Consider the following 22,351-nt stretch of genomic DNA (forward strand, 5'->3'; position numbering starts at 1 on the left):
CCAAAGCCACTCTCAGTGTTTGCTCTAGGCATGAACACTTCCTCTTCCTCCACATTTCAAGCACCAGGGGGCACTGGGTGACAGCCAGTAGAAACAAAGGAGGGAGATTCTCACCAGCCCACCTCCCAACCAGCAATGACAAGCACTGTTCCATGAGCACCCGCTATGTGCAGGCTGTTCTGCAGCCACTTTACCCTCCACCCCGAGAATAGGAGCTGCTTCTGCTCACCCCTGTGCTTAACAAATAGCCTAATAAATACTTGCTCGATGACTAAATGAATGCACCAATGAAAGGCCCTTGTAACAATGACAGTGGCAGCATTTCAGGGCTTCCCCTTCACCAAATATTCTTCAGGGCACTGTCTTAGTTTCCTATTGCTGCTATAACAAATTACCACAAACTTAGTGACTTAAAACACAAATTTATTACCTTAACAGTTTTGGATGTCAGAAGTCCAAAATGGGTCTCCCTGGGCTAAATTCAAGGTATTGGCAGGGCTTTGTTCCTTTCTAGAAACTCTAGAAGAGAATCCACTTCCTGGCCTTCATTCCTTGGCTCATGGTTCCTTCCTCCATCTTCAGAACCAGCAAGTTAGGCTCCTTATGCTGTCATCTCTCTCCTCTTCTGCCTCCCTCTTACACTTATAAGGACCCCTATCATTACCCTGGGCCCACCTGGATAATCTAGGATATTCTCCCATGTCAAGGTTAGCTGCTTAGCAACCTTAATCTCATCCGCAAGCTTCAGTTCCCCTTATGTAACCTAAAATATTTACATGTTCAGGTTTTAGTATGTGAGCCTCTTTGGAGGACAGTTACTCTATTTACCACAGGTACTTAGCCTGCAATTTGAGCAACTGCCACCAGGGGGAAGAAGTGAATTCATTTTTAGCTCCACAATCCAAATAGGCTCTTCACAGGCAGGACTGACTGAAAAACCACAGCCTTCTGTATGCTCTTCTTTTTCACCAGTAAAAAGTAGAACTTTATTAAGACAACAACACATAAACATCATTTTGTATTATGTAAAATACAAAACACCAAGGAGAAGCTCGACATTACAGAATAAATTCATGTACAGCCTAAGAATGTGGGAAGATTGGGGCAGAAAGGGGCCTGGGAGGAAGAAAAAGCATGGCCTGGATATTGGCATGCCAGATCTCTCCCCTGTCCAGCCCCAGAATCCCTGGCATGGCCCTTCCTTTCTTGAGACCTCAATTTCTCCATCTTTAAAGTGGAAAGTTGGTCAGAATGGGTTCCTCCAAGGGGAACTTCCAGGGCCAAGCTAGAGACTGGGCTGACCATCCCCACCTGCTCTGTGAGGTCACAGTGCCAACAGCTCCCCTTGACCCAGGGAAGATTCCACATGGCACCTTCCAGGGAACGCTAGGAGGTGGAAGCAGAAGTAGCCATTTCCTCCTCACCGACTCCCAGAGAGCCCTGCCACCAATTCCCCATCCTAGAGAAGGACATCAATGCCCCGGTCCTCAAGGAGCCCTGGGAACTCATGTGACCCACGCAGAAATGTGGTCCACGTCCCCAAGGAGGTCAGATCCAGGAGGTGAGGACAGCATCCCCTCCCTCTGCCCAGCCCTTGACAGTTTACAAAATGCTGCCCCTCAGCCTTTTCATGGAAGCCAGCGGGCATTACCAGCTGCGCCTACAGATGCAGCACCTGAGGTCAGAGAGATTAGACAGTGGCTTTCCTAAAGTCTCCCAGCCAGGAAGTGGTGGAGTGGTTATCTTTTCAGCACGCGTTTACTGAGCACCTTCTGTGTGCTAGGCACTGGGCAGAGTGCTGGGAGCATGGCGTTGCACCAGATGGGTGTGGTCCCTGCCCCTGTGGAGCTCACGTGAGGGAGACAGATAGTAAATGAGAAAACACACATCTCTGCCATCTTTATCTGTAGGAGACCTCTGGCTGCAGGTGATGGAAATTCCAGCTCAAAATGATGCCTACGTCTGGGCCCCCAGAACAGGTGTATATCCCAAGAGGGTGTACAAAACAGTTCACTGGGGTAAGGGGAAAAATTATTAGAACTTCAGTATGTATTTTCCTTTAGCTCATCCTCTTAATTTATATTCCTCAGGCAGGTATAAATAAAGCTTGTACATTTGAAAGGGCAAATAATATATCAGCACACTTGTAGATATATATATATATGTATAGCTATACATATATATATAAATAACATTGGGAGTATAACAAAAAATGATGTTTGGAGACCATTACATTAAGAAATAAAGAAAATATGTATACATATAGCTGATTCACTTTTCTGTATAGTAGAAACTAACACAACATTGTAAAGCAACTACACTCCAATAAAAATTTTAAAAAAAGAAAAGAAAGAAAAATGTACAACACAGGGAATATAGCTAATATTTTATAATAACTATAAATGGACTATAACCTTTAAAAATTGTGAATCACTGTACTGTACACCTGTAACTTATAAAATATTGTACAACTATATTTCAATTAAAAAATTTTTAAAGGAATAAAGAAAATTTATCTCACATATTCAAAGGTCCCAAGATATGGGTGGCTCCAGAGAACATTAATTCTGAGGTTCTGCAGTGCCAGCCAAGATGCAGGTTCCTGCCATCTTTTTTTTTAAGTTTATTTATTTATTTATGGCTGTGTTGGGTCTTCGTTGCTTCGTGCGGGCTTTCTCTAGTTGCGGCGAGTGGGAGCTACTCTTCATTGTAGTGCGTGGGCTTCTCATTGCAGTGGCTTCTCTTGTTGTGGAGCACAAGCTCTAGGCGCGCAGGCTTCAGTAGTTGTGGCCCATGGGCTCAGTAGCTGTGGTGCCTGGGCTTCAGTAATTGTGGCTCATGGGCTCTAGAGTGCAGGCTCAGTAGTTGTGGCACACGGGCTTAGTTGCTCCGTGGCATGTGGGATCTTCCCGGACCGGGGCATGAACCCGTGTCCCCTGCATCGGCAGACGGACTCTCAACCACTGCGCCACCAGGGAAGTCCCTCCTGCCATCTTTTTGCTCTCCCTTTTGGCCTCCGCTCATGGTCACAAGATGGCTACCACTGTCCCAGGGGTCACACAGAAGCATGGTCATATAGGGTGGAAGGAGAGTGGGTATTGCATCCTGTAGGTATCAGCTTAGCAGTGAGAAAACTTTTCCCCCAAGTCCCAGACCCCTGTATCCACCCCCACACCTCACCCCTGTAGACTTCCCCATCCTTGTGCCAACAGCAAGGGGACTGAGAATACAACAGGCTGAGACCAATCAGGACCATCTAAATCACTCGGGGGAGAAGGGGACAAGGGACCAAAACCAGCCTTCTGCCAGTAAGAGGAGGGAGTGGCTTTTGGAAGACTGCCATAGCAAACTGAGTCCTTTCCTCTAAAGAGACCTGCATCGGGGGTCAGCCAGACCTGGGTCTCTCCCTGATTCGCAGTCCTGTGTTCTTGAGCAAACTTTTCTACAATTCAGTTTCTCCATCTAGAAAATGGGGACTCCACACTCCTTGTAAGTTGTAAAATGCAATTGTGAATCTTGTTGTTGCCAGGGTCACCCAACGAGGCCGGAACACCCGCAGGATGACAGAGGAGGATTTGTCAAACACAAGTGAGAAGGGAGGGGAGAGGGGATCCCAGGGTCATTGTGGGCAGTGAGGGGCTGAGGCTCAAAGATGTCAAATGGACAACCCAGGGTCACCCAGCAAGGGGAGGGGCAGGACAGGGGGCAGGGATGCTCCCCCGGTGTCTCCAGGCACCATATCCCAGAGGCTGGCAGTGACATGACAGCCCTGTGCTCTCTGCAGGTGACACCTTCCTGTTGCCTATCCGCATCAATGCCTCAGGCCTGACCCAGTGCATGCTGGGATGTATGTGTACGTATACACAGAAGAGCTGCCTGGGCCATCAACATGGGCCTGGGAAGAGGGCCCAGCCTCAAGTCGGGCTGCAGGTTGAGCTCTGGGGGTCTTCCCTTCAGAGGTGTCAGGGGTGTCATTCCAGCGAGGCTCTCTGACGGTTGGAGAGAGGGACTAAGAGAGAGACTTGCTGTCTGGAGGAGAAGCTAACTGCCAGGCCTTTTCTACTCTGCCACCAGGCTGGCCTCTGAAGTCATGGGAATGATTTGATGCAACTCACCCTCACTTCAAGGACATGGTTCTGACCACACCCTAAAGATCAGTCTTCTGTGTTCATCCAGCCACACTTCCACTATTCATCCACTCAGTCATGTATCCAACCATCTGTTCACATATCCACCTTCTGGGATATCCATGTATCCCATTAGTTCATCCACCCCTCCAGTCCGTTCACTGAGTCATCCATCAATTCACCCACACCTTTATTTGTTAATATTCATATCCATCCAGTCATCAACCCATTCATCCTTCTAACCCCCCTCTCATTCTCCCATCCTCATTCATCTTCCTATTCATCTATCTTCCAAGCCGTTCTCTTACCCATTCTTCCATTTATCCATGCATCCTTCCACCTATTCATCCATCCTGAACCCCTACTTTTTGCCTAGCTCCCCAATGCGGGGCAATGCTAGGCACCCGGGGATGAACCAGACAAGGACTCTTCTACTGAGAAGCTCTCAGTGTCTGGGAATGGACATTAGCAAGGACATCTCAGACTTTTCATGTGCCTGAGTCACTTTTAAGTGTTTATTAACCACCGGTTGCTAGCGGGTTTACTATAGTTCCAGTACTCACTCCAAGCTGGTGCTTACCCATAAGTAGAGCAAAGGACTGTCCTGGGCTCGAATGGCAAATTGAGAGGGTCTCCCAACAACAGGGTCTCACCCCTGTGAGTTGTTGCAGGATAAGAATGAGGGTGCAGCTACTCACTGCTTCCCTGTCTTCTCCACAGCCTGGATCAGCCGCCTGGCTTGCTTCCTGAGGACTCAGGCCCACCAGGTTCTGTTCAACACCTGCAGGTGAGCAAGGGCAGGTGAGGGGAGGGTTATGGGGACTGGAACCGTGCACTGGTGACCATGGCAGCCCCGTCACTGGTTTGGACCTCCCCTCAGATAAGCTATCTCAAACCTGGTTTTTATCACATCGCCTCACCCCAGACCCCAGTGTGGCTCCCCATCGCTCCAGCACATCAGCCTGTAGCCCTCTGAAATCTTGTCCCTCCCTTTCTTTCCAAGCTCCTCTTATTCTGTTTTCTGCTGTGGATCCATTGGGCCAACAATGGGCCAGCTAGGATTCTCACTCCCTGGACCCACTATTCCTCTTCCCACCTCCATACCTTTGTACAGGCCGTTCTTCCCGCCTGCAATGCCTGTCCCATTCTTTCCCTTTCTGTTCCCTGCCCATGCAAATGCCTCTAAATTCCTGCAAGAGTTTTCCACTTCAGTCGTTCATTTAAAGTTTATATTCTAAACGCTTCCTTAATGCCTACTCTGGGCCCAACCTGGCCTCCATCACTCATGAGCTCTCAGTTGGGTGGGGCAGGCAGACACCAAAAACAGTGCCAAGCTGGAAGTGTTGACTCTGGAGGTTGTAGGCAGAGGGGACATTTGAACAAAACCCTGAAGGGTGCACTTCCCGGGAAAGAAGAAGGGAGGGGACAAACAGTATATAGATGGAGGGAGTGAGAAGGACATGGGTGACCACTGTGAGCTGATCTCTGATGGCCCCAGATACTGAGGTAAGAGCTTTCTTTCCTCTGAGATGCTGTGGAGCCACAGAATATGGCCAGCATTAGGGAGAGAGTGTCATTGCCCAGAAAGGAGCCTGTCTCTTGGGGTGGGAACGGGGCAAGAGCCAGGCTAAGACTTACTAGGCTGTGCAAAGCCCTACCTCGCCTTGACCACTGCTTCTCTGTCTTCCAGATGCAATCTGTCCCTCTGCAAGCTCATGGGAAAGACAGGTGTTCTGATCCTCTGCGCTTTTGGTGTGTATCCAGAGCCCTGCCCCATCCCAGGTGGAGGTATCCCTGGGCTCTTGCCCATCCTGGGAAGGGAAAGAGTGAGGGCTCTGGCACTGACTATGTGACACTGGGTCAGACACTGCCCCTCTAGGAGCCTCAGTTTCCTCATCTGTCTAATCAGTGTTGCTCGGAAGATTAAATGAAACAATGACCAAGAAAATCTTTTGAAAGCTAAGAAAAACTTTGAAAACTGTAAAGCTCTCCCCAGACCATGTATGATATTCATTTCTCTCTCTCTCTCTCTCTGGGTCTCTATGGCTTCCTACCAGACACCACCACCACCACCGCATCACAGCTTTGCTTTTTCAAGCAAAGGAATCTCCTCCTTCCACTTAAGGGCACCACGGGGTTTGGAGCGGGGGGAGAATTTCCTAGGAAATTAGAAATTCCTAGGCAACATAACCCAACAGATAAGATTCTTTTAAATAGCTTTATTAAGGTTATTAAGGATATCATAAATAACCCCATTTTTAAGTGTATAATACAGCAGTTTTTAGTATATTCACAAAGTAGTGCACCCATCACTACTAACAAATTCCAGTATTTTCATTGCCCCCGAAAGAAACTTCCCAGTCCCTGGCAGCCATTCCCCATGCCCCCTCCCCTTCGACCTAGGCAACCACTAATCTATTTTCTGACTCTATGGACTTGCCTATTCTGGACATTTCATATAAATAGAATCATACAATATGTTGTCTTTTGGTTCCTTTCACTTACAGTGTTTTCAAAGTTCATCCATTTTGTAGCATACGTAAGCATTTCATTCCTTTTTATGGCTGAAAGTCCATTGTATGGGTAAGCCACATTTTGTTTATCCATCCATCAACTGATAGACATTAGGGTTGTTTCTACTTTTTGGCTGTTATTAATAAAGTTGCTATGAACATTCCTGTAATATTTTTGCAGGGACACGTGTTCGCAACTTTATTGGGTATATACCTAGGTGTAGAATTGCTGGATTACTCTAACTATCTGAGGAATTGCCAAACTTCTCTTCCAAATGGCTGCACCATTTACATTCCCACCAGCAATATGTGAGGGTTCCAATCATTATTTTTTTTTACATCTTTATTGGAGTATAATTGCTTTACAATGGTGTGTTAGTTTCTGCTGTATAACAAAGTGAATCAGCAATACATATACATACATCCCCATATCTCCTCCCTCTTGTGTCTCCCTCCCACCTTCCCTATCCCACTCCTCTAAGTGGACACTAAACACTGAGCTGATCTCCCTTCCAATCATTATTGTCTGTCTTTTATCAGCCATCCTAGGTCATGAGAAGTGATATCTCATTATGGTTCTTACTTCATGTCCCTAATGACTAATGATGTTAAGCATCTTTCCTTGTGCTTATTGGCCATTTGTATATCTTTGGAGAAAGGTCTATTCAGATCTTTGCCCATTTTTAAATTGGATTGTTTGACTTTTTATTCTTGAGTTCTAAAAATTCCTTATTAGTCAGGATTCAAGTCCCTTATCAGATATATGATTTGCAAATATTTTCTCTTATTCTGTGGGTTGTCTTTCTTGATAAAGTCCTTTGATTAAGGCCAATTGTAAATTTTAATTAAGTCCAATTTATCTGTGTTTTCTTTTGTGATATGTGCTTTTGGTGTCATATCTAAGAAACCATTGTCTAGCCCAAAGTGATGAGGATTTACTCCCATGTTTCTTCTAAAATTTTTATTGTTTTAGCCCTTACATTTAGGTCCATGGTTCATTTTTTAGTTAATTTTTGTATATGGTGTGAGGTAAGGGTCCAACCTTATTCTTTTGAAGTAGATATACAATTGTACCAGCACCATTTATTGAAAAGACTTCTTTTCTCCATTAAATTGTCTGGTACTCTTACTGAAAATCAATTGACCATAAATATGAGGGTTTATTTCTGTACTCTCAGTCTATGCTATTGACCTATATGTCTATCTGTTTGCTAGTACTACCCTGGATTGGTTGCTTCACAGTAAGTTTTGAAATCTAGAAATCGTTTTGGCTATTGTGGGTCCCTTACATTACAATATGAATTTTAGGATCAACTTTTCCATTTCTACAAAAGAGGCCATTGGGGTTTTCATAGGGATTGCATTGATCCACACATGAATCTGGGGAGTAGTGTCACCTGAACAATGTTAAGTCTTCCAATCTATGAACATTGGGCTGTCTTTCCATTATTGATGAATAACTCTATGCCTCCTTTAATTCTTTCAATGATGTTTTGTAGTTTTCAGAGTGAAAATTTTGTACTTCTTTTGTTAAATTTATTCCTACGTATTTTATTCTTTGACATTCTGTTATAGATGGAATTGTTTTCTTAATGTCATTTTCAGATTGTTCATTGCTAGTGTTTAGAAATACAGTATCCTCAGGGGGACTGGTTCCAGGAACCCCTGTATATACCAAAGTCTGCAGATGTTCAAATCCCTTATATAAATTCATGTGGTACAATGAATACAGTCAGCCCTCCTTACTTGCAGGTTTTGCATCCCCAGATTTGACCAACTGCAGATGGAAATTTCGATCAGCAGTTGGTTGAATCTGCAGATGTGAAACCCCCCAACATGGAGAGCTGAAGGTATATTTATTGAAAAAAATCTGTATGTAAGTGAACTCCACAGTTCAACTCCTTGTTGTCAAGGATCAACTGTACAATTGATTTTTGTGTACTGATCTTGTATCCTGCAACCTTGCCAAATTCATGTGTTACTGCTGACACTGGGCAAGACACCAGTCTTGTATACTTTAGGATCTCTATATGCAACATCATGTCATCTGCCTTTTATTTCTTTTTCTTGGCTAATTGACCTGGCTATAATCTCCAGGATAATGTTAAATAGAAATGGCAAGAGCAGGGAATTCCCTGGTGGTCCAGTGGTTAGGCCTCATTGGTTTCACTGCCAGGGTCCGGGTTCAATCCCTAGTCTGGGAACTAAGATCCCACAAGCTGCACGGTGCTGTCAAAAGAAAGGGAGGAAGGAAGGAAGGAAGGAAGGAAGGAAGGAAGGAAGGGAGGGAGGGAGGGAGGGAGGGAGGGAGGGAGGAAGATGAAAGAAAGAAAGGAAAGAAAGACAGAAAGAAAGGAAGGAAGGAAGGAGGAAGGAAGGAAAGAAGGAAGGAAGATGAAAGAAAGAAAGAAGGAAGGAAAGAGAAAGAAAGAAAGGAAGGAAGGAAGGAGGAAGGAAGGAGGAAGGAAGGAGGAAGGAAGGAGAGAAGGAAGATGAACAAAAGAAGGAAAGAAAGAAAAAGAAAGCGAGAAAAAGAAAGAAAGAAAGAAAGAAAAGAAAGGAAGGAAGGAAGGAAGGAAGGAAGGAAGGAAGGAAGGAAGGAAGGAAGGAAGAAAAAGAAAACTGGCAAGAGCAGACCTCCGGTCTTTCACCATTAAGTATGATGTTAACTGTGGGTTTTCATAAATGGCCTTTTTCAGACTGAGAAAGCTCCATTCTATTCCTGGTTTGTTGAGTATTTTATCATGAACAACCAATGGGTTTTACAAGCTTTTAATAATGGCTTGAATAATGAGATTTCAGGCAGCACAGATATCATAAAATGCAGGGGAGACCACACCCCCTTTTCTTCTGTCAATTATCCCCAGTAAGATTGAGACAGGAGAGAGAGAGGAGACAGATTATTTGGTTTATGGGAGACACTTTGCATATATGATATCATTCAATCATGAAGTGCATATGACTGCTATTCCCATTTTACAGAGGAGGAAACGGAAGTGTAGAGAGATTAAGTAACTTCTCCCAAATGCTAGTAAGTGGCAAGGCTGGGATTTGAATCCAGATGGCTTCACTCCAGAGCTCTTAACCTTTCACCTTAAATGGCTCATTCTCATTCCCCCATCCCCACAGGATTCTGGATGTTTTCTATGCACTTGCTGTCCAAAATGGATGTCTGGCAGGTGAGTGTGTGCTCTCTTCAGGCCCCACCACTGACTGGCCTCACCCCAGCCAGTCAATGTCGCCTTCATAAGCTCCTTTCACTCTTAGGGTCACAACTGGACCCTACTCAGTTCCTGACTCATTCCAGCTCCAAATCTCTGCCTTTGCCATGCCACCCACCTGGAACCCATTTCTCCTGCCAAAATGTGACTTTTGAGGACCAGAGGCATGGTTCCTCCTCCAGGACGCCTCTCCTGTCACTCATTCCCAGAAGTGACCCATCTCTTCTTTGTCAAGGCCCCCACCTAGAGTGGGATGGTGAGGCCAGGGAACACATTTCTCTCTATTCAAGGCAGTTTGTTCTTCTGCTTAACTGAGATGAGACCATTTGCTTTGTGGTTCCTGGAGAAGAAGGAGGAGGAAACCAATGGCCAGAGCTCCCTGTCTAAGGACAGAAAAGAGCCCTAGAGAGAAAGGGGATCTGATGGGCCTGTCCTTCCCTCTGCTCTTCTCCCCTCATGAACTTCATCATATATATGCTTCAAGATCCAGCTAAAATGTCACCTCCTCCAGGAACACCTAAGCAGAGGTAGTCACATTCCCCTCTCCCACAATTTTCTGTAAACATAAATGCAATTTTTTGGTAATAACTATTTCCCCAACTGTATTAGGAGTCCTTGAAGGCAGAGCCAGGTCTGATTCATTCCAGCAATGTCCACCTCAATGCCAGGCACAGGGTGGACACGATCAACGCTGGATGTCTTGATGGCCAGATGGGAATGTGAATGGATGGGGGATGGAAGTAATGGATGTAGGGATGGGGGGAAAAAATGGATGGATGAATGGAAGAGTGTACAGATGAGAGAGTGGATGGATGGGAGGGCAGATGGGATAGCCTGAGTAAATGGATAGATGGATGAATAGATAGTTGAGTGGGATGGTAGATAGATGGGAGGGTAGAGGGATGCATGCGTGCATGGATTGATGAGACGGTCAATGGATAAGGTAAGGCAGATGGATAGGAGGGTAGATGGATAAGAAAGATTGGATAAATGGAGGAGCAGATGGATGGGAAAGGGTGGATGGAAGTGTATGTGGATGGATGAATGAAAAGAAGGGTAAATTGGATTTTGAATGTATGGCAGGTGGATGGGTGGGTCGGTGGGTGGAAGAATAAATAGGAAAGTGGATGAGTGGATGGATTTATGGTTGTGGGAGGATGGATGGATGAAACTCTATTGGGCCCAGATTAGGTCATCTGAAGAAGATCCCTTGCTTTCCTCAACACCCCACCAGGATGAGAGCATAAATGGTCCACTGCAGAGATTGAGGTAAGAAGAGTCTGCTAAATAGTCCTATTATCACCTAAAAACCAGAGCTATAGCCAGGACCTGAGACGTATTGGCTAAGAATGTGGGCTCTGCCAGAAAACCTGGGTTTAAATCCCAGCTTCCATACTTCCTACCTGGCTAAACTTATGCAAGTCACGTCACATCTCTGGGCCTTTGATTCCCCATTTATGAGTGAGGTATAACATCCACCTTGTTCTAGGTAATTATGGGTATTAAAGAAGATGTAAACTGTCTTGAATAGTTCCTGGCCCATAGTTAGTGCTCAGCAAATAAGAAATTTTAACCAAAAAGATACCACCTGGTGGCAGCATCCTTAAATGCAGACAAAATACTCAAATATTTAGAAGGAATGAGATGGGTTTAAGGATAGTTGGATAGTCCAAGCAGAAGGAAGAGCATGAGTAATATTTTAGAGGTAAGAACTTTCTGGGTAGGTTCAGGGATGGGCCCATGAGAGTGGAAAAATGTGAAGCTAGTTCTTTGTGGGCTGACTGGCAAAGGTAGAAGCTGAGGGTAATAGCAGCATCATCACAAATTGGTCAGTCCATATTCTCACTCCTTCCTCATAAGGATGTACCAAGAAAAGGTGCAACATCATGCTGGGGAAATCCAGGACCTCCGAGGTAACTTGAATCAGCTCATTGCCAAGCTCCAGAAGATGGAAGCCATGTCAGATGAGGTGAGATGCTGGCCATTCTGCCCCAAACACCTGACCTCTCTGTTTGATGCCCCACTCCTCATATCCCAAGTTTTGGTGGAGTATACCCCACAATAATTTCCTGGGGAAGAGCAAAATAAGAAGTATATTATTTTTTTAAGAACTTGCGTGTTTGAAAACATCTTTACCCTACTCTTGCACTTGATTTGATAGTTTGGCTGGGAATAGAATCCTAGATAGGAAATTTTCCCCTGAGGATTTTGAAAGACGTCCACTATTGTGTTCTATTTTATACTGTTGCTTTAGAGAAGTTTAATGTCACTCTTATTATTCATCCTTTGAGTGTGATCTGTTTTCATTCCTGAGAGTTTGTAGGATATTCTTTTTACCTCCAGTGTTCTATATTTAATCTGCTTGGGGGGTTGCTGAAATTATTGACTCTCTGGGTTGATTTTTTTTTCAATAGTTTAGGAAAATTCTTAGCTATTATTTCTTAAAATATTGTTTCTACCCCATTATCTTCTTAAAATATTGTTTCTACCCCATTATCTATCTCCTCTCCTGGGACTCCAATTACATCTATGCTAAACTTTAGAGTGCTTTCCACATAATTCCTGTATTATTACCTGGTTTGCTTGTTTTTTCATTCTTTTTCTCTATGTGCTTAAGTTTTGATACTTCCTCTTCATACTTCTTCAGGTTAACTAATAATCCTGTAGTCTGTTCTGTCCAATCTACTCAAAACTTTCCATTAAGTTCTTAATTTCATATATTGTATTGTTTAGTTCTAGAATATATATTTGATTCTTTTTCATAGATTTTAATTCTATGGTGAAATTCTCCATCATTTCATCTATGCTGTCCGTCTTTTCCTTTATTTTATTTAACATACTGGTCACAATTATTTTAAAATCCTTGTCTGCTAAATCTAATATCTGGATCATCTATGGTATCCTATTTTCCGTTTTTTCTTTGGAGTATCAATCTTATCGTCTTGCCTTTTCATGTCTGGTAATTTTTTAGTGTTTTCTGGACATTGTTTACAAAAGAACTAGATGCTCCAGATAATTATAATTTCAAACAGGGAGAGTTCTCCCTTTTCTTTGTAAGGAAGATGAAGTATACTGATCACTTCTATGTAAACATGCATTGAACTGGTTCAGACCTGGATGGCAATTTTTATAGGATTTAGTCAGAGGTTTTCAGTTTAACCCTCTAGCCTCCTGCCCGTGCAGTTTCAAAAATTGGTAATTTTTTTTTTTTTTTTTGGCTGTGCTGGGTCTTCGTTGCGGTGTGCGAGCTTCTCATTGTGGTGGCTTCTCTTGTTGTGAAGCTTGAGCTCTAGGCTTGCGGGCTCAGTCGTTGTGGCTCGTGGGCTCTAGAGTGCAGGCCCAGTAGTTGTGGCGCACGGGCTTAGTTGCTCCATGGCACGTGGGAACTTCCGGACCAAGGATCGAACCCATGTCCCCTGCATTGGCAAACAGATTCTTAACCACTGCACCACCAGGGAAGTCCTGGTAAATGTCTTGATGGGAAAGACTGCCATGTGTTTGAGGCCTCTTGAGTTTCCAATTTTTTTTAATTTATTTTATTAAAATATAGTTGATTTTCAATGTTGTGTTAATTTCTGCTATATAGCAAAGTGATTCAGTCATACATACATATATATTCTTTCTCATAATTTTCCATTATGGTTTACCACAGGATATCGATTATAGCTCCCCGTGCTATACAGTAGGACCTTGTTGTTTATCCATTCTATATATAATGGTTTGCATCTGCTAGTCCCAAACTCCCAGTCCATCCCTCCCCCACCTCCCCTCCCCCATGGCAACCACAAGTCTGTTCTCTATGTCTGTGAGTCTGTTTCTGTTTTGTAAATAAGTTCATTCATGTCATATTTTAGATTACACATATAAGTGATATCATATAGTATTTGTCCTTCTCTTTCTGACATACTTCACTTAGTATGATCATCTCTAGGTCCATCCATGTTGCCACAAATGGCATTATTTCATTCTTTTTTATGGCTGAGTTGTCTTCCACTTTATATATGTATATGTACCACACCTTCTTTATTCATCTGTTGATGGCCATTTAGGTTGTTTCCATGTCTTGGCTATTGTGAATAGTGCTTCAATGAATATTGGGTGCATGTATCTTTTCGAATTATACTTTTGTTTGGATACATGTCTAGGAGTGGGATTGTAGGATCATATGGCAACTCTATTTTTAGCTTTTTGAGGAACCTCCATACTGTTTTCCATAGTGGCTGCACCAATTTACATTCCCACCAACAGTGTAAGAGGGTTCCTTTTTCTCTATACCCTCTCCAGCATTGGTTATTTGTAGAATTTTTAATGATGGTCATTCTGACTGGTATGAGGCAGTCCCTCGTTGTTTTGATTTGCATTTCTCTAATAATTAGCAATGTTGAGCATCTTTTCATGTGCCTGTTGGCCATCTGTATGTCTTCTTTGGCGAAATGTCTATTTAGGTCTTCTGCCCATTTTTGATTGGGCTGTTTGGTTTTTTATTATTGAGTTGTATGAGCTGTTTGTATATTTTGGAAATTGAGCCCTTGTTGGTCGCATCATTTGCAGATATTTTCTCCCAGTCTGTAGGTTGTCTTTTCATTTTGTGTATGTTTTCCTTTGCTGTACAGAAGCTCATAAGTTTGATTAGGTTCCATTTGTTTATTTTTGCTTTTTTTTTTGCCTTGGGAGACTGATCTAAGAAAAACAATTGGTACAATTTATGTCAGAGAATGTTTTGCCTATGTTCTCTTCTAAGAGTTTTATGGTATCATATCTTATATTTAAGTCTTTTAGCCATTTTGAGTTTATTTTTGTGTATGGTGAGAGGCTGTGTTCTGACTTCATTAATTTCATGTAGCTGTCCAGCTTTCCCAACACCACTTGCTGAAGAGACTGTCTTTTCTCCATTGTATCAATATATTCTCACCTTCTTTGTCAAAGATTAATTGACCATAGGTGGATGGATTTATTTCTGGGCTTTGAGTTTCCAATTTTGGATACAAAATCTCTGACCCCACTGGAAGCCTTACCTGCCAGGGTCAAGCTTGGATTCTCAGCCTCTAATTGTACCCATAATTGGTGTAGTGCCCTCAGGTAAGCACAGCTGTAGCTACTCAGTATTGATTTAGCATTTCTTCTAGGGCATGAGTTCTTACAGTGAGGCCCCTATTCCAGCAGCATCCGCATTAACTGGAAAAATGTTAACATTTTCAAATTAATGGGCCCCACCCAGACCTACCAAATCATATACTTTGATGATGGGAACCAACTATCTATGTTTCAACAAGTCCTTCAGTGATTCTGGCACACAATAAGGAGAATCACTGTTCTAAGGCTTTAACCTCTTGCTTGTTTTGTTTTGGGGTCCACTTCCTCAGAGGGACTTTGTTTACTAAGGCTTGTGAGACCAGGAAGTTTTATTCTGCCTTTCAGAAGCTTTCAAAGTAGCCTTTTAGCTTCTTACATAGTCTTGGGGTTCAGTTAGCATCTAATGGAGGAAAGTGGTCATGGTCAAGGCTCCTCAAATCTCCAATTTTGTCTCACCCACTGTATGTAACTGTTAAAAACTTTGCTACTTTCTCTTTTACCAGTAGCAGCCCCTTGTCTGACCCAAACTCAGATCCTCAACCCATGCCCAGAATCATCAAATGCCCCAGGGATTTTTTTAAGAATGTCAGCACATTTTAGAGTGGTTGTCCCCTCTCTAGAATTTTAGTCCCTCTGTTCCTGTTTCTTTCATAGCTCAGTGATGGTTTTAAAATATGATTTAGTAAACTATCTGGCTTTTTCTAGTTGTTTTTAGTGGGATCATTGGTTCTCTGTAACTTACTACATCTTACCTAGAAGCCCTACATCTTACCTTATAGCTGAAATGTCACAATAATATGCCTATGGGCTGGCCACACTTGGAACCCTTTTAATTTGGAAACATGTGTTCTTTAGTCCTAAGAAATGTTCTTTAAGAAAGACAAATATCATATGATATCACTTACATGTGGAATTTAAAATATGATAAAAATGGACTTATTTGCAAAACAGAAACAGACTCACAGACATAGAAAACAAACTTACGGTTTCCAAAGGGGAAAGGGGGGAGGGATAAATTAGAGGGCGAGTTTGGGATTAACATATACACACTACTATATGTGAAATAGATAAACAACAAGATCCTACTGTATAGCACAGGGAACTATATTCAACATCTTTTCCTATAATAGAAAAGAATTTGAAAAATATATAGATGTGTATAACTGAATCACTTTGCCGTACACCAGAATCTAACATAACAATGTAAATCAACTATACTTCAATTAAAAAAAAAAGAAATGTTCTTTAATCATGTGATTAAATTGATGATTTCCCCCTGGCCCTGGTTGCTCTATTCTCAGTTTTGAAACTACTCATTATGTGGATGTCAAACTCCTAAACTAATACTCTGGGATTTTTTTCTTTTCACCCCATTTTCCTCTCTTTATCTTTTTGCTCTACAGTTGAGAAAACATTGTCACTTTATCTACCAAACCTTCTACTGAATTTTTCATTTCTGCTAATGTATTCTGAATTCGTAACGGTTTCCTCTTTGTTCTCTCGGTGCTCCTTTTCATATTCTTATTTTCCTATTCTTATTTTATAGATGCAATATCTTTTCTTTTTTTATCTTTTTATGAGCAAAATCTCTTCTTACCTTTTGGAGTTCAGCTCTTCTCTGTGCCTCAGTTTCCACATCAACGAAATAGAGTAATAATCACTGCCCTATAACACTCTAGCTATCATCTTAGTTACCACTGCTGCATGACAATCCAACCTAAAACATAGTCGTGCAAAACTACCATTTTATTATGTTCAGAGATTCTGTGGGTCAGGAATTCAGACAGGACCCAGCGGGGATGGTTTGTCACTGCTTCATGATGTCTGGGGCCTCAGCTGGGAAGACCTGAAGGCTAGGGGTGACCCAATAGCTGGGTCTGGAATCATCTGGAGGAATCTTTATTCACTTGTCTGGAGGTTGATGCTGGCTGTCGACTGGGAACTCGGGGCTGTTGACTAAAGCACCCATAGTGGTCCCTTCGTATGGCACGGGCTTCCTCACAACACGGCAACTGGCTTTCAAGAGTGAGCGTCCCCAGAGAAGCAGGCGGTTCACCTTTTAGGACTGAGCCCACAAGTCGTACAGCATCACTCCTGCCATAGTCACAGGCCCATCCAGACCGATGGGGAGGGAACTGAAGTCCCACGTCTCCATGAGAAGGGTGTCAAAGCCACACTGAAGGAGGAGCGGGGAACGGGAGACATTTTTGCAGCCATTTTTAGAAAATACAATCTGTCACAGCTGTGAAGAGTCTAACAGAATAATAGCCAGTGATTACTGAGCACCGACTATGCTAAATGCTTTGCGGTCTTTCTCTGGCAACAGAGCATAGTGGTTGAGAGCCTGAACTCCAGAACCCAAGGTCCCGGGTCTGCCTCTTAACAGCTGTGTGACCCTGGACAAGTTACCCTTTTGTGCCTCAGGGTTCTCCTCCTTAAAATGGGGATGATAATAGTACATACCTCCTAGGGTTGCTGTGGGGGCATAAGAGTGACCACACGTGAAGCCGAAGACAGTCCTGGCATACAGTAGCGGCTTTGAGTCTCAGCTCTAATCCTTGCAAAAGTAGGAGGTGGACGCGATTATCAGCCCATCTTACAGACAAGAAAATCGAGACTCAGGGGGCGGTAAATAGCCCAAGGGCTCTTAGCAGGAAAGGTCTGACTCCAGCTCCCCTGCCCTTAACTTCACTGAGACCCCTGGTCCTGCGTGTGTGACATCCCATCACCGTGGGTGTGAAAATACTAAGTAACCCCATGGGTGGGATAGGGCTGGCCCTGGGCTTCCTCACAGCATAGCACTGGGCAGCCCTGTGTGTGGACCACGCAGGGGCAAGCAGGTAGGGACAAGAGGGAGTCCTGAAGGCACACATCACCTGGTGTGAACACACCTGTGGACCATGATCCGTAAGAACGCACCAGTGCACAGCTTGGGTTTTCTGCCTTCTCAGCAAAAAATGGCCCAGAAAATAATGAAGATGATCCAAGGAGATTACATTGAAAAGCCGGACTTTGCCCTGAAGTCGATAGGTGAGTGCCTCCCCCTGCCCCCCTCCCCCTCCCCCTTGCCCCACCAATCGGCCCACCTCCAGTTTCCTTAGAAACCCTTCAGAGGGTGATTTCAGTTCTGGTCTGGGGCACACCCTGCTGCTGGGAAGTTTGTCCTCAGAGCTAACCTCTGCCTCCCAGCTGGTCTCCTTGTTACAGTTTTCCGTTTTCTCCCATGGCAGCTGAGGTGGGGAGGGGAGGCCCTTCCCCAGCCCTCCCCCACCCATCATCCTCCAAATCCAGGGGTCAGCAGAGCTGTCCCTGCCCGGCTGGGGAGACTGACCACGGACCAATCACAGTTGGGAATCGTGCCTTGGAAAAATAAAGCCAGTGGCTGCAGTAGAGGGGTGGGAAGGAGGACGCTGGGTTGAGACCTGGTGAGTAGGGAAAAGCGTTCCAGACTAAGGGAACCGACGTGAAAGATGCCCCTGTGAGGGGCTGTGTGGAAAGCAGGGAGGTGGGCCGGCAGGGTGGGCTGCCCTGTGCAGACAGTACCAGCTCACGCAGGCACCCGCAGGCCCAAGGAGATGTAGGGTCAGAAAGTATCAGTCTAACTTCTCGGGCCCGGAGTTTCTTCCTCTGTGAAATGGGTATAATCATGGCCATAGTAATAATAACCGGGTTATAGTAACTAGGCTGACGTAAGTGAGCAAGCACCTTACTTCGCACCAGGCGCTGCTGGAAAAACAGTTTGGTGTATTAACTCCTTGTAACCTCACAACAACCCTATGAAATGGATGCTATCATTACTACTATTATTGTTACTATTATTACTCCCATTTCCCAGAGGAGAACACTAGAGTCCAGAGAGCACCAATGACTCTTCCAAAGTGCTCCCCCGGCACATAGTGAGTCTCCCCTCCACCAGGCAGAAGCCAGGGCTGCTCAGCTGAGACACCTCTCCCCCCAACCCTGCACCATCACCTCCCATACAGGGGCCTCCATCGACTATGAGCAAACGTCAGCCACATACAACCACGACAAGGCTCGCTCTTACTGGAACTGGATCCGGCTGTGGAACTATGCACAGCCCCCGGACGTGATCCTTGAGGCAGGAGGAATGGCAGGACTTGGGGAGAGTGGCAGGACTTGGGGAGAGGGGCCTGGGGGCAGGAACTGAAGGCAGAGGTTGGAGCGAGAGTGCAGGGGGTGGGGGCCTGGGGCAGGGGTAGGAACAAGAGAGCGGGGTGCAGAGGCAGAGAAAGGGGGCAACTGATGGGGCGAGGGGGGGCTCTGGGGAAAAGTCAGGGAGCAAGGGCAAGAGGCGAGTGCAGACAGCAGGGACCCCTGGGGGTGCAGGCACAGGGGCAAGGACAGCCTGCTTTGGCACTGGAGAGGGCCCTTCCCCCAGCCCTCAAGTCTTGAGGGCAGGGAACCCTCAGGGCCCTGAGAAGGCCCCTGCCCTCGCTGCACTGGGCTGAGGGGAAGGCTTATCCTTGCTACCTATAGTCAGGGAATCTTCCTGGTGGTGGTGGTACTCGAGCCAAGCTTTGTAGACAGGAAGGATCTGGCTCATCCAGGAGGGCCGATGAGGTCTAGGAACCCAGGGTGGGATGAGGAATCTGCTCTCCCCCACCCACCCACCCACCCAGCAAAGCCCTCATTGCATCTGCCACTTCTAGCCCAACATGACACCTGGCAACTGCTGGGCCTTCTCGGGTGACAGAGGCCAGGTGACCATCCAACTGGCCCAGAAGGTCTACCTGTCCAACCTGACACTGCAGCACATCCCCAAGACCATCTCACTGTCAGGCAGCCTGGACACTGCCCCCAAGGACTTCGTCATCTACGTGAGCATGCCCTGGCTGGGAGCAATGCTTAACTGAGGGAGGGGACAGCTCATAATGGCAGTATTCCAGGCACTGTGATAAACTGTCTGCACAATTCCCGAAGCCTGCAGGGGCTGGACCTTAAGGCTGGGAATGGCCAGGGTTGCGGTCAGATCACAGCCTTCAAGGAAAGGGGGTAAACAGTACTTTATTTCAACCCAAGCTTTTCAGAGCCAATTTAGTCTTCAGAGACCATTAAGCCCCCATTTTACGGATAAGAAAACTGGAGATTCAGAGAAAGGGCAGGGAAACATCAAACCCTACAAGTCTATGGCAGAGTTAGAAGCGGACCCCTAACCTTCTGACTCCCAGTCCAATGCTCTTTCCTATTCATTACTCTGTGCTGCAATGGAACGGTGCCCAAAGAGGTAGGGAGCTCCCCATCCTGGGAGGTGTGCAAGTCTCGGCTGGGAGAAGGCAGCACCCTCTAGATGTCCTACCTGTGCCTGACACTTTCTTTGTGGCTCTGATTCTCCAGGGCATGGAAGTTTCCCCAAAGAAGGAGGTGTTCCTGGGAGCGTTCCAGTTTCAGCCAGAAAACATCATTCAGATGTTCCAGCTCCAGGTACCTAGGAAAAGCTGCCCACGTTGAGCACCTGATGAACACACACTGCGTGCAGGGCTTTACCCAGGGGCCCCCACTTCATCTCCCAGCAGCCCGAGGAGGTGCACAGTTGTCACTAACCCACTGACAGATGAGGAAACTGAGGCCCAGAGTGATAGAGCTACTGCCCAGGGCCTAGTGTAGGACCCTGAGGAGACCTATTCGCTTCCATTTCCCTGACCTGCCCAGGATCCCTCCCACTGTGGTTCCTCCCAGGGACAGCAGGTGTTGAGCAGGTGGGGCCCGTCAGGCCAGGGTTGCTGGCCTCAAACTTAGAGTCTCCATACTGGGCGGCCACATGATCAGCACCTGGTCCAACCACAGCTGCGGAAGCTGAGGCCTGGAGGGGAGGGAGCTGGGGACAGAAGCAGGACCAGAGGGTGGCTGCTGGAATGGCCCTGAGGCTCAGTGGGATGTCTAGGCTTGGGAATCAGGCTAACCCTGACCCAAATCCTGACCCAACCAAACGTTCTCTGTGACCTCAGGCCATTCCCCTTCTCTCTGGGCCTCAGTTTCCCCTGGTGTAATTCCCTGGTAGGTTGAGACCATCCAGTGAGATCTCACAGGCCAAGGCCCCCTTTTGCACTGGGCTCCATCCCCTCTGGGGAGGGTGCAAAAAGGGGAGGGCAAAGCACTTACAGAGCACCTACTGTGTGCCAGGTGCCAGTAAGCCATCTGGCCCCAAGATCTCATTTCACGCTTACGGCAACCCTGAGAAGCAGATATTACCGCTCCCTCTTACAGACGGGGAACTGAAGCCCAGAGAGGCCGTGGTTTGCCCAGGGTCCCGGAGCACGTACGTACTGTGCTGGGACGCATTCCTCATCACAGTCTATCTGTCCTCTGGCCTCATCCCCTTCCATCCCAGCCCCTGAGTAGCAACTTACTGTGTGGCTTTGGGACATTCTGCTCTCTGAGCCTCAGTTTCCCCACCTGAGGAAATGGAGGGTTCCCTTTCTCTCCCAAACACTCCTCTGGACAGGCCGGGTGGGGGCCTATGGCGAGCTGCCCCCCGTCTGTGACTCTTTTCTAGAACCACCCTCCCAGGACTTTTGGAGCAGTCAAGATGAAGATATCAAGCAACTGGGGGAACCCACGCTTCACCTGCCTATACCGAGTGCGTGTGCACGGCTCTGTGACCCCACCCAGAGAGCAGCCTAACTAGAGGCCCCACTCCGAGAGAGATTAAAGTTTATTCTTCACGCCCCCGGCCCAAGTCTGAGTGTCCTCTGGCCCCGAAAAGTGAGGGTGGGCTAGGGTTTGATGTCTGAAGCTCAGTTAGCAATTATCAATCATGTGCTGGGTACCCAGGCACCCTCACAGCAGCTCCATGAGTCCCCATTTCACAGATGGGGACAATGAAGTCTCCAAGCAAAAAAAAAATGACTTGCCAGAAGTCACAGCCAGCAAATGGCAGCACTAGGATTCAACCCCAGGCAGTCTGATGCCCATACATGACCCAGCTTCCTGGCTTCAAGTCAAGCTCTGCCCCTGACCTGAGTGTGACCTTGGGCAAGACCCAGCCCTCTCAGTCTCTCCATCTGTACAATGGGGACAGAATTATGGCTGTTGTATCAGATGATGTGGGAGATGAGAAATCCCACACTTGACCATCACAAGAGTGTTTCAGCATCACTGATCATTACGGAAATGCAAATCAAAACTACAATAAGATACCACTTCACACCCATTAGGATGGCTATCATCAAAAAAAAAAAAAAAACAGAAACAGTAAGTGTGGATGAGGATGCAGAGAAACTGGAACCCTTGTGCACTATTAGTGGGAAGGTGTGTACAGCCACTGTGGAAAACAGTAAGGCAGTTCACAAAAAAAATAAAAATAGAATCACCATATGACCCAGCAATCCTGCTTCTGGATATTTACCCAAAAGAACTGAAAGCAGGGTCTCAAAGAGATACTTGTACACCCATGTTC

At 45.7% G+C, this 22,351-nt stretch overlaps 1 protein-coding gene across 1 annotated transcript; it reads left to right on the forward strand.

Annotated features, from left to right (window-relative positions):
• The first annotated feature begins 1,475 nt into the window (after nt 1–1,475).
• Nucleotides 1,476–21,622, forward strand: SUN5 (Sad1 and UNC84 domain containing 5). Its single transcript, XM_027078595.1, has 13 exons — nt 1,476–1,561; nt 3,530–3,588; nt 3,785–3,853; nt 4,848–4,914; nt 5,818–5,879; nt 9,770–9,819; nt 11,096–11,130; nt 11,722–11,830; nt 17,886–17,964; nt 18,918–19,033; nt 19,605–19,772; nt 20,290–20,376; nt 21,449–21,622. The coding sequence occupies exons 1-13, from the start codon at nt 1,476–1,478 to the stop codon at nt 21,578–21,580; spliced, it is 1,119 nt and encodes a 372-aa protein (XP_026934396.1). The 3' UTR covers nt 21,581–21,622.
• The last annotated feature ends 729 nt before the right edge of the window (nt 21,623–22,351 follow it).

Source organism: Aethalodelphis obliquidens, unplaced genomic scaffold (assembly GCF_003676395.1).
Source record: "Aethalodelphis obliquidens isolate GAN/ISIS:26980383/991018 unplaced genomic scaffold, ASM367639v1 scaffold42, whole genome shotgun sequence".
Taxonomy (NCBI): domain Eukaryota; kingdom Metazoa; phylum Chordata; class Mammalia; order Artiodactyla; family Delphinidae; genus Aethalodelphis; species Aethalodelphis obliquidens.

What these genes read in the sequence shown, in the direction of transcription:
- SUN5 (XM_027078595.1), top strand. Translation starts at nt 1,476, where the DNA reads ATGCCCCGGTCCTCAAGGAGCCCTGGGAACTCATGTGACCCACGCAGA. An exon ending in GGAGGATTTGTCAAACACAA is followed by an intron (nt 3,589 to 3,784) that starts GTGAGAAGGGAG and finishes TGCTCTCTGCAG; the next exon opens with GTGACACCTTCCTGTTGCCT. An exon ending in CTTTGCCCTGAAGTCGATAG is followed by an intron (nt 17,965 to 18,917) that starts GTGAGTGCCTCC and finishes CCTCCCATACAG; the next exon opens with GGGCCTCCATCGACTATGAG.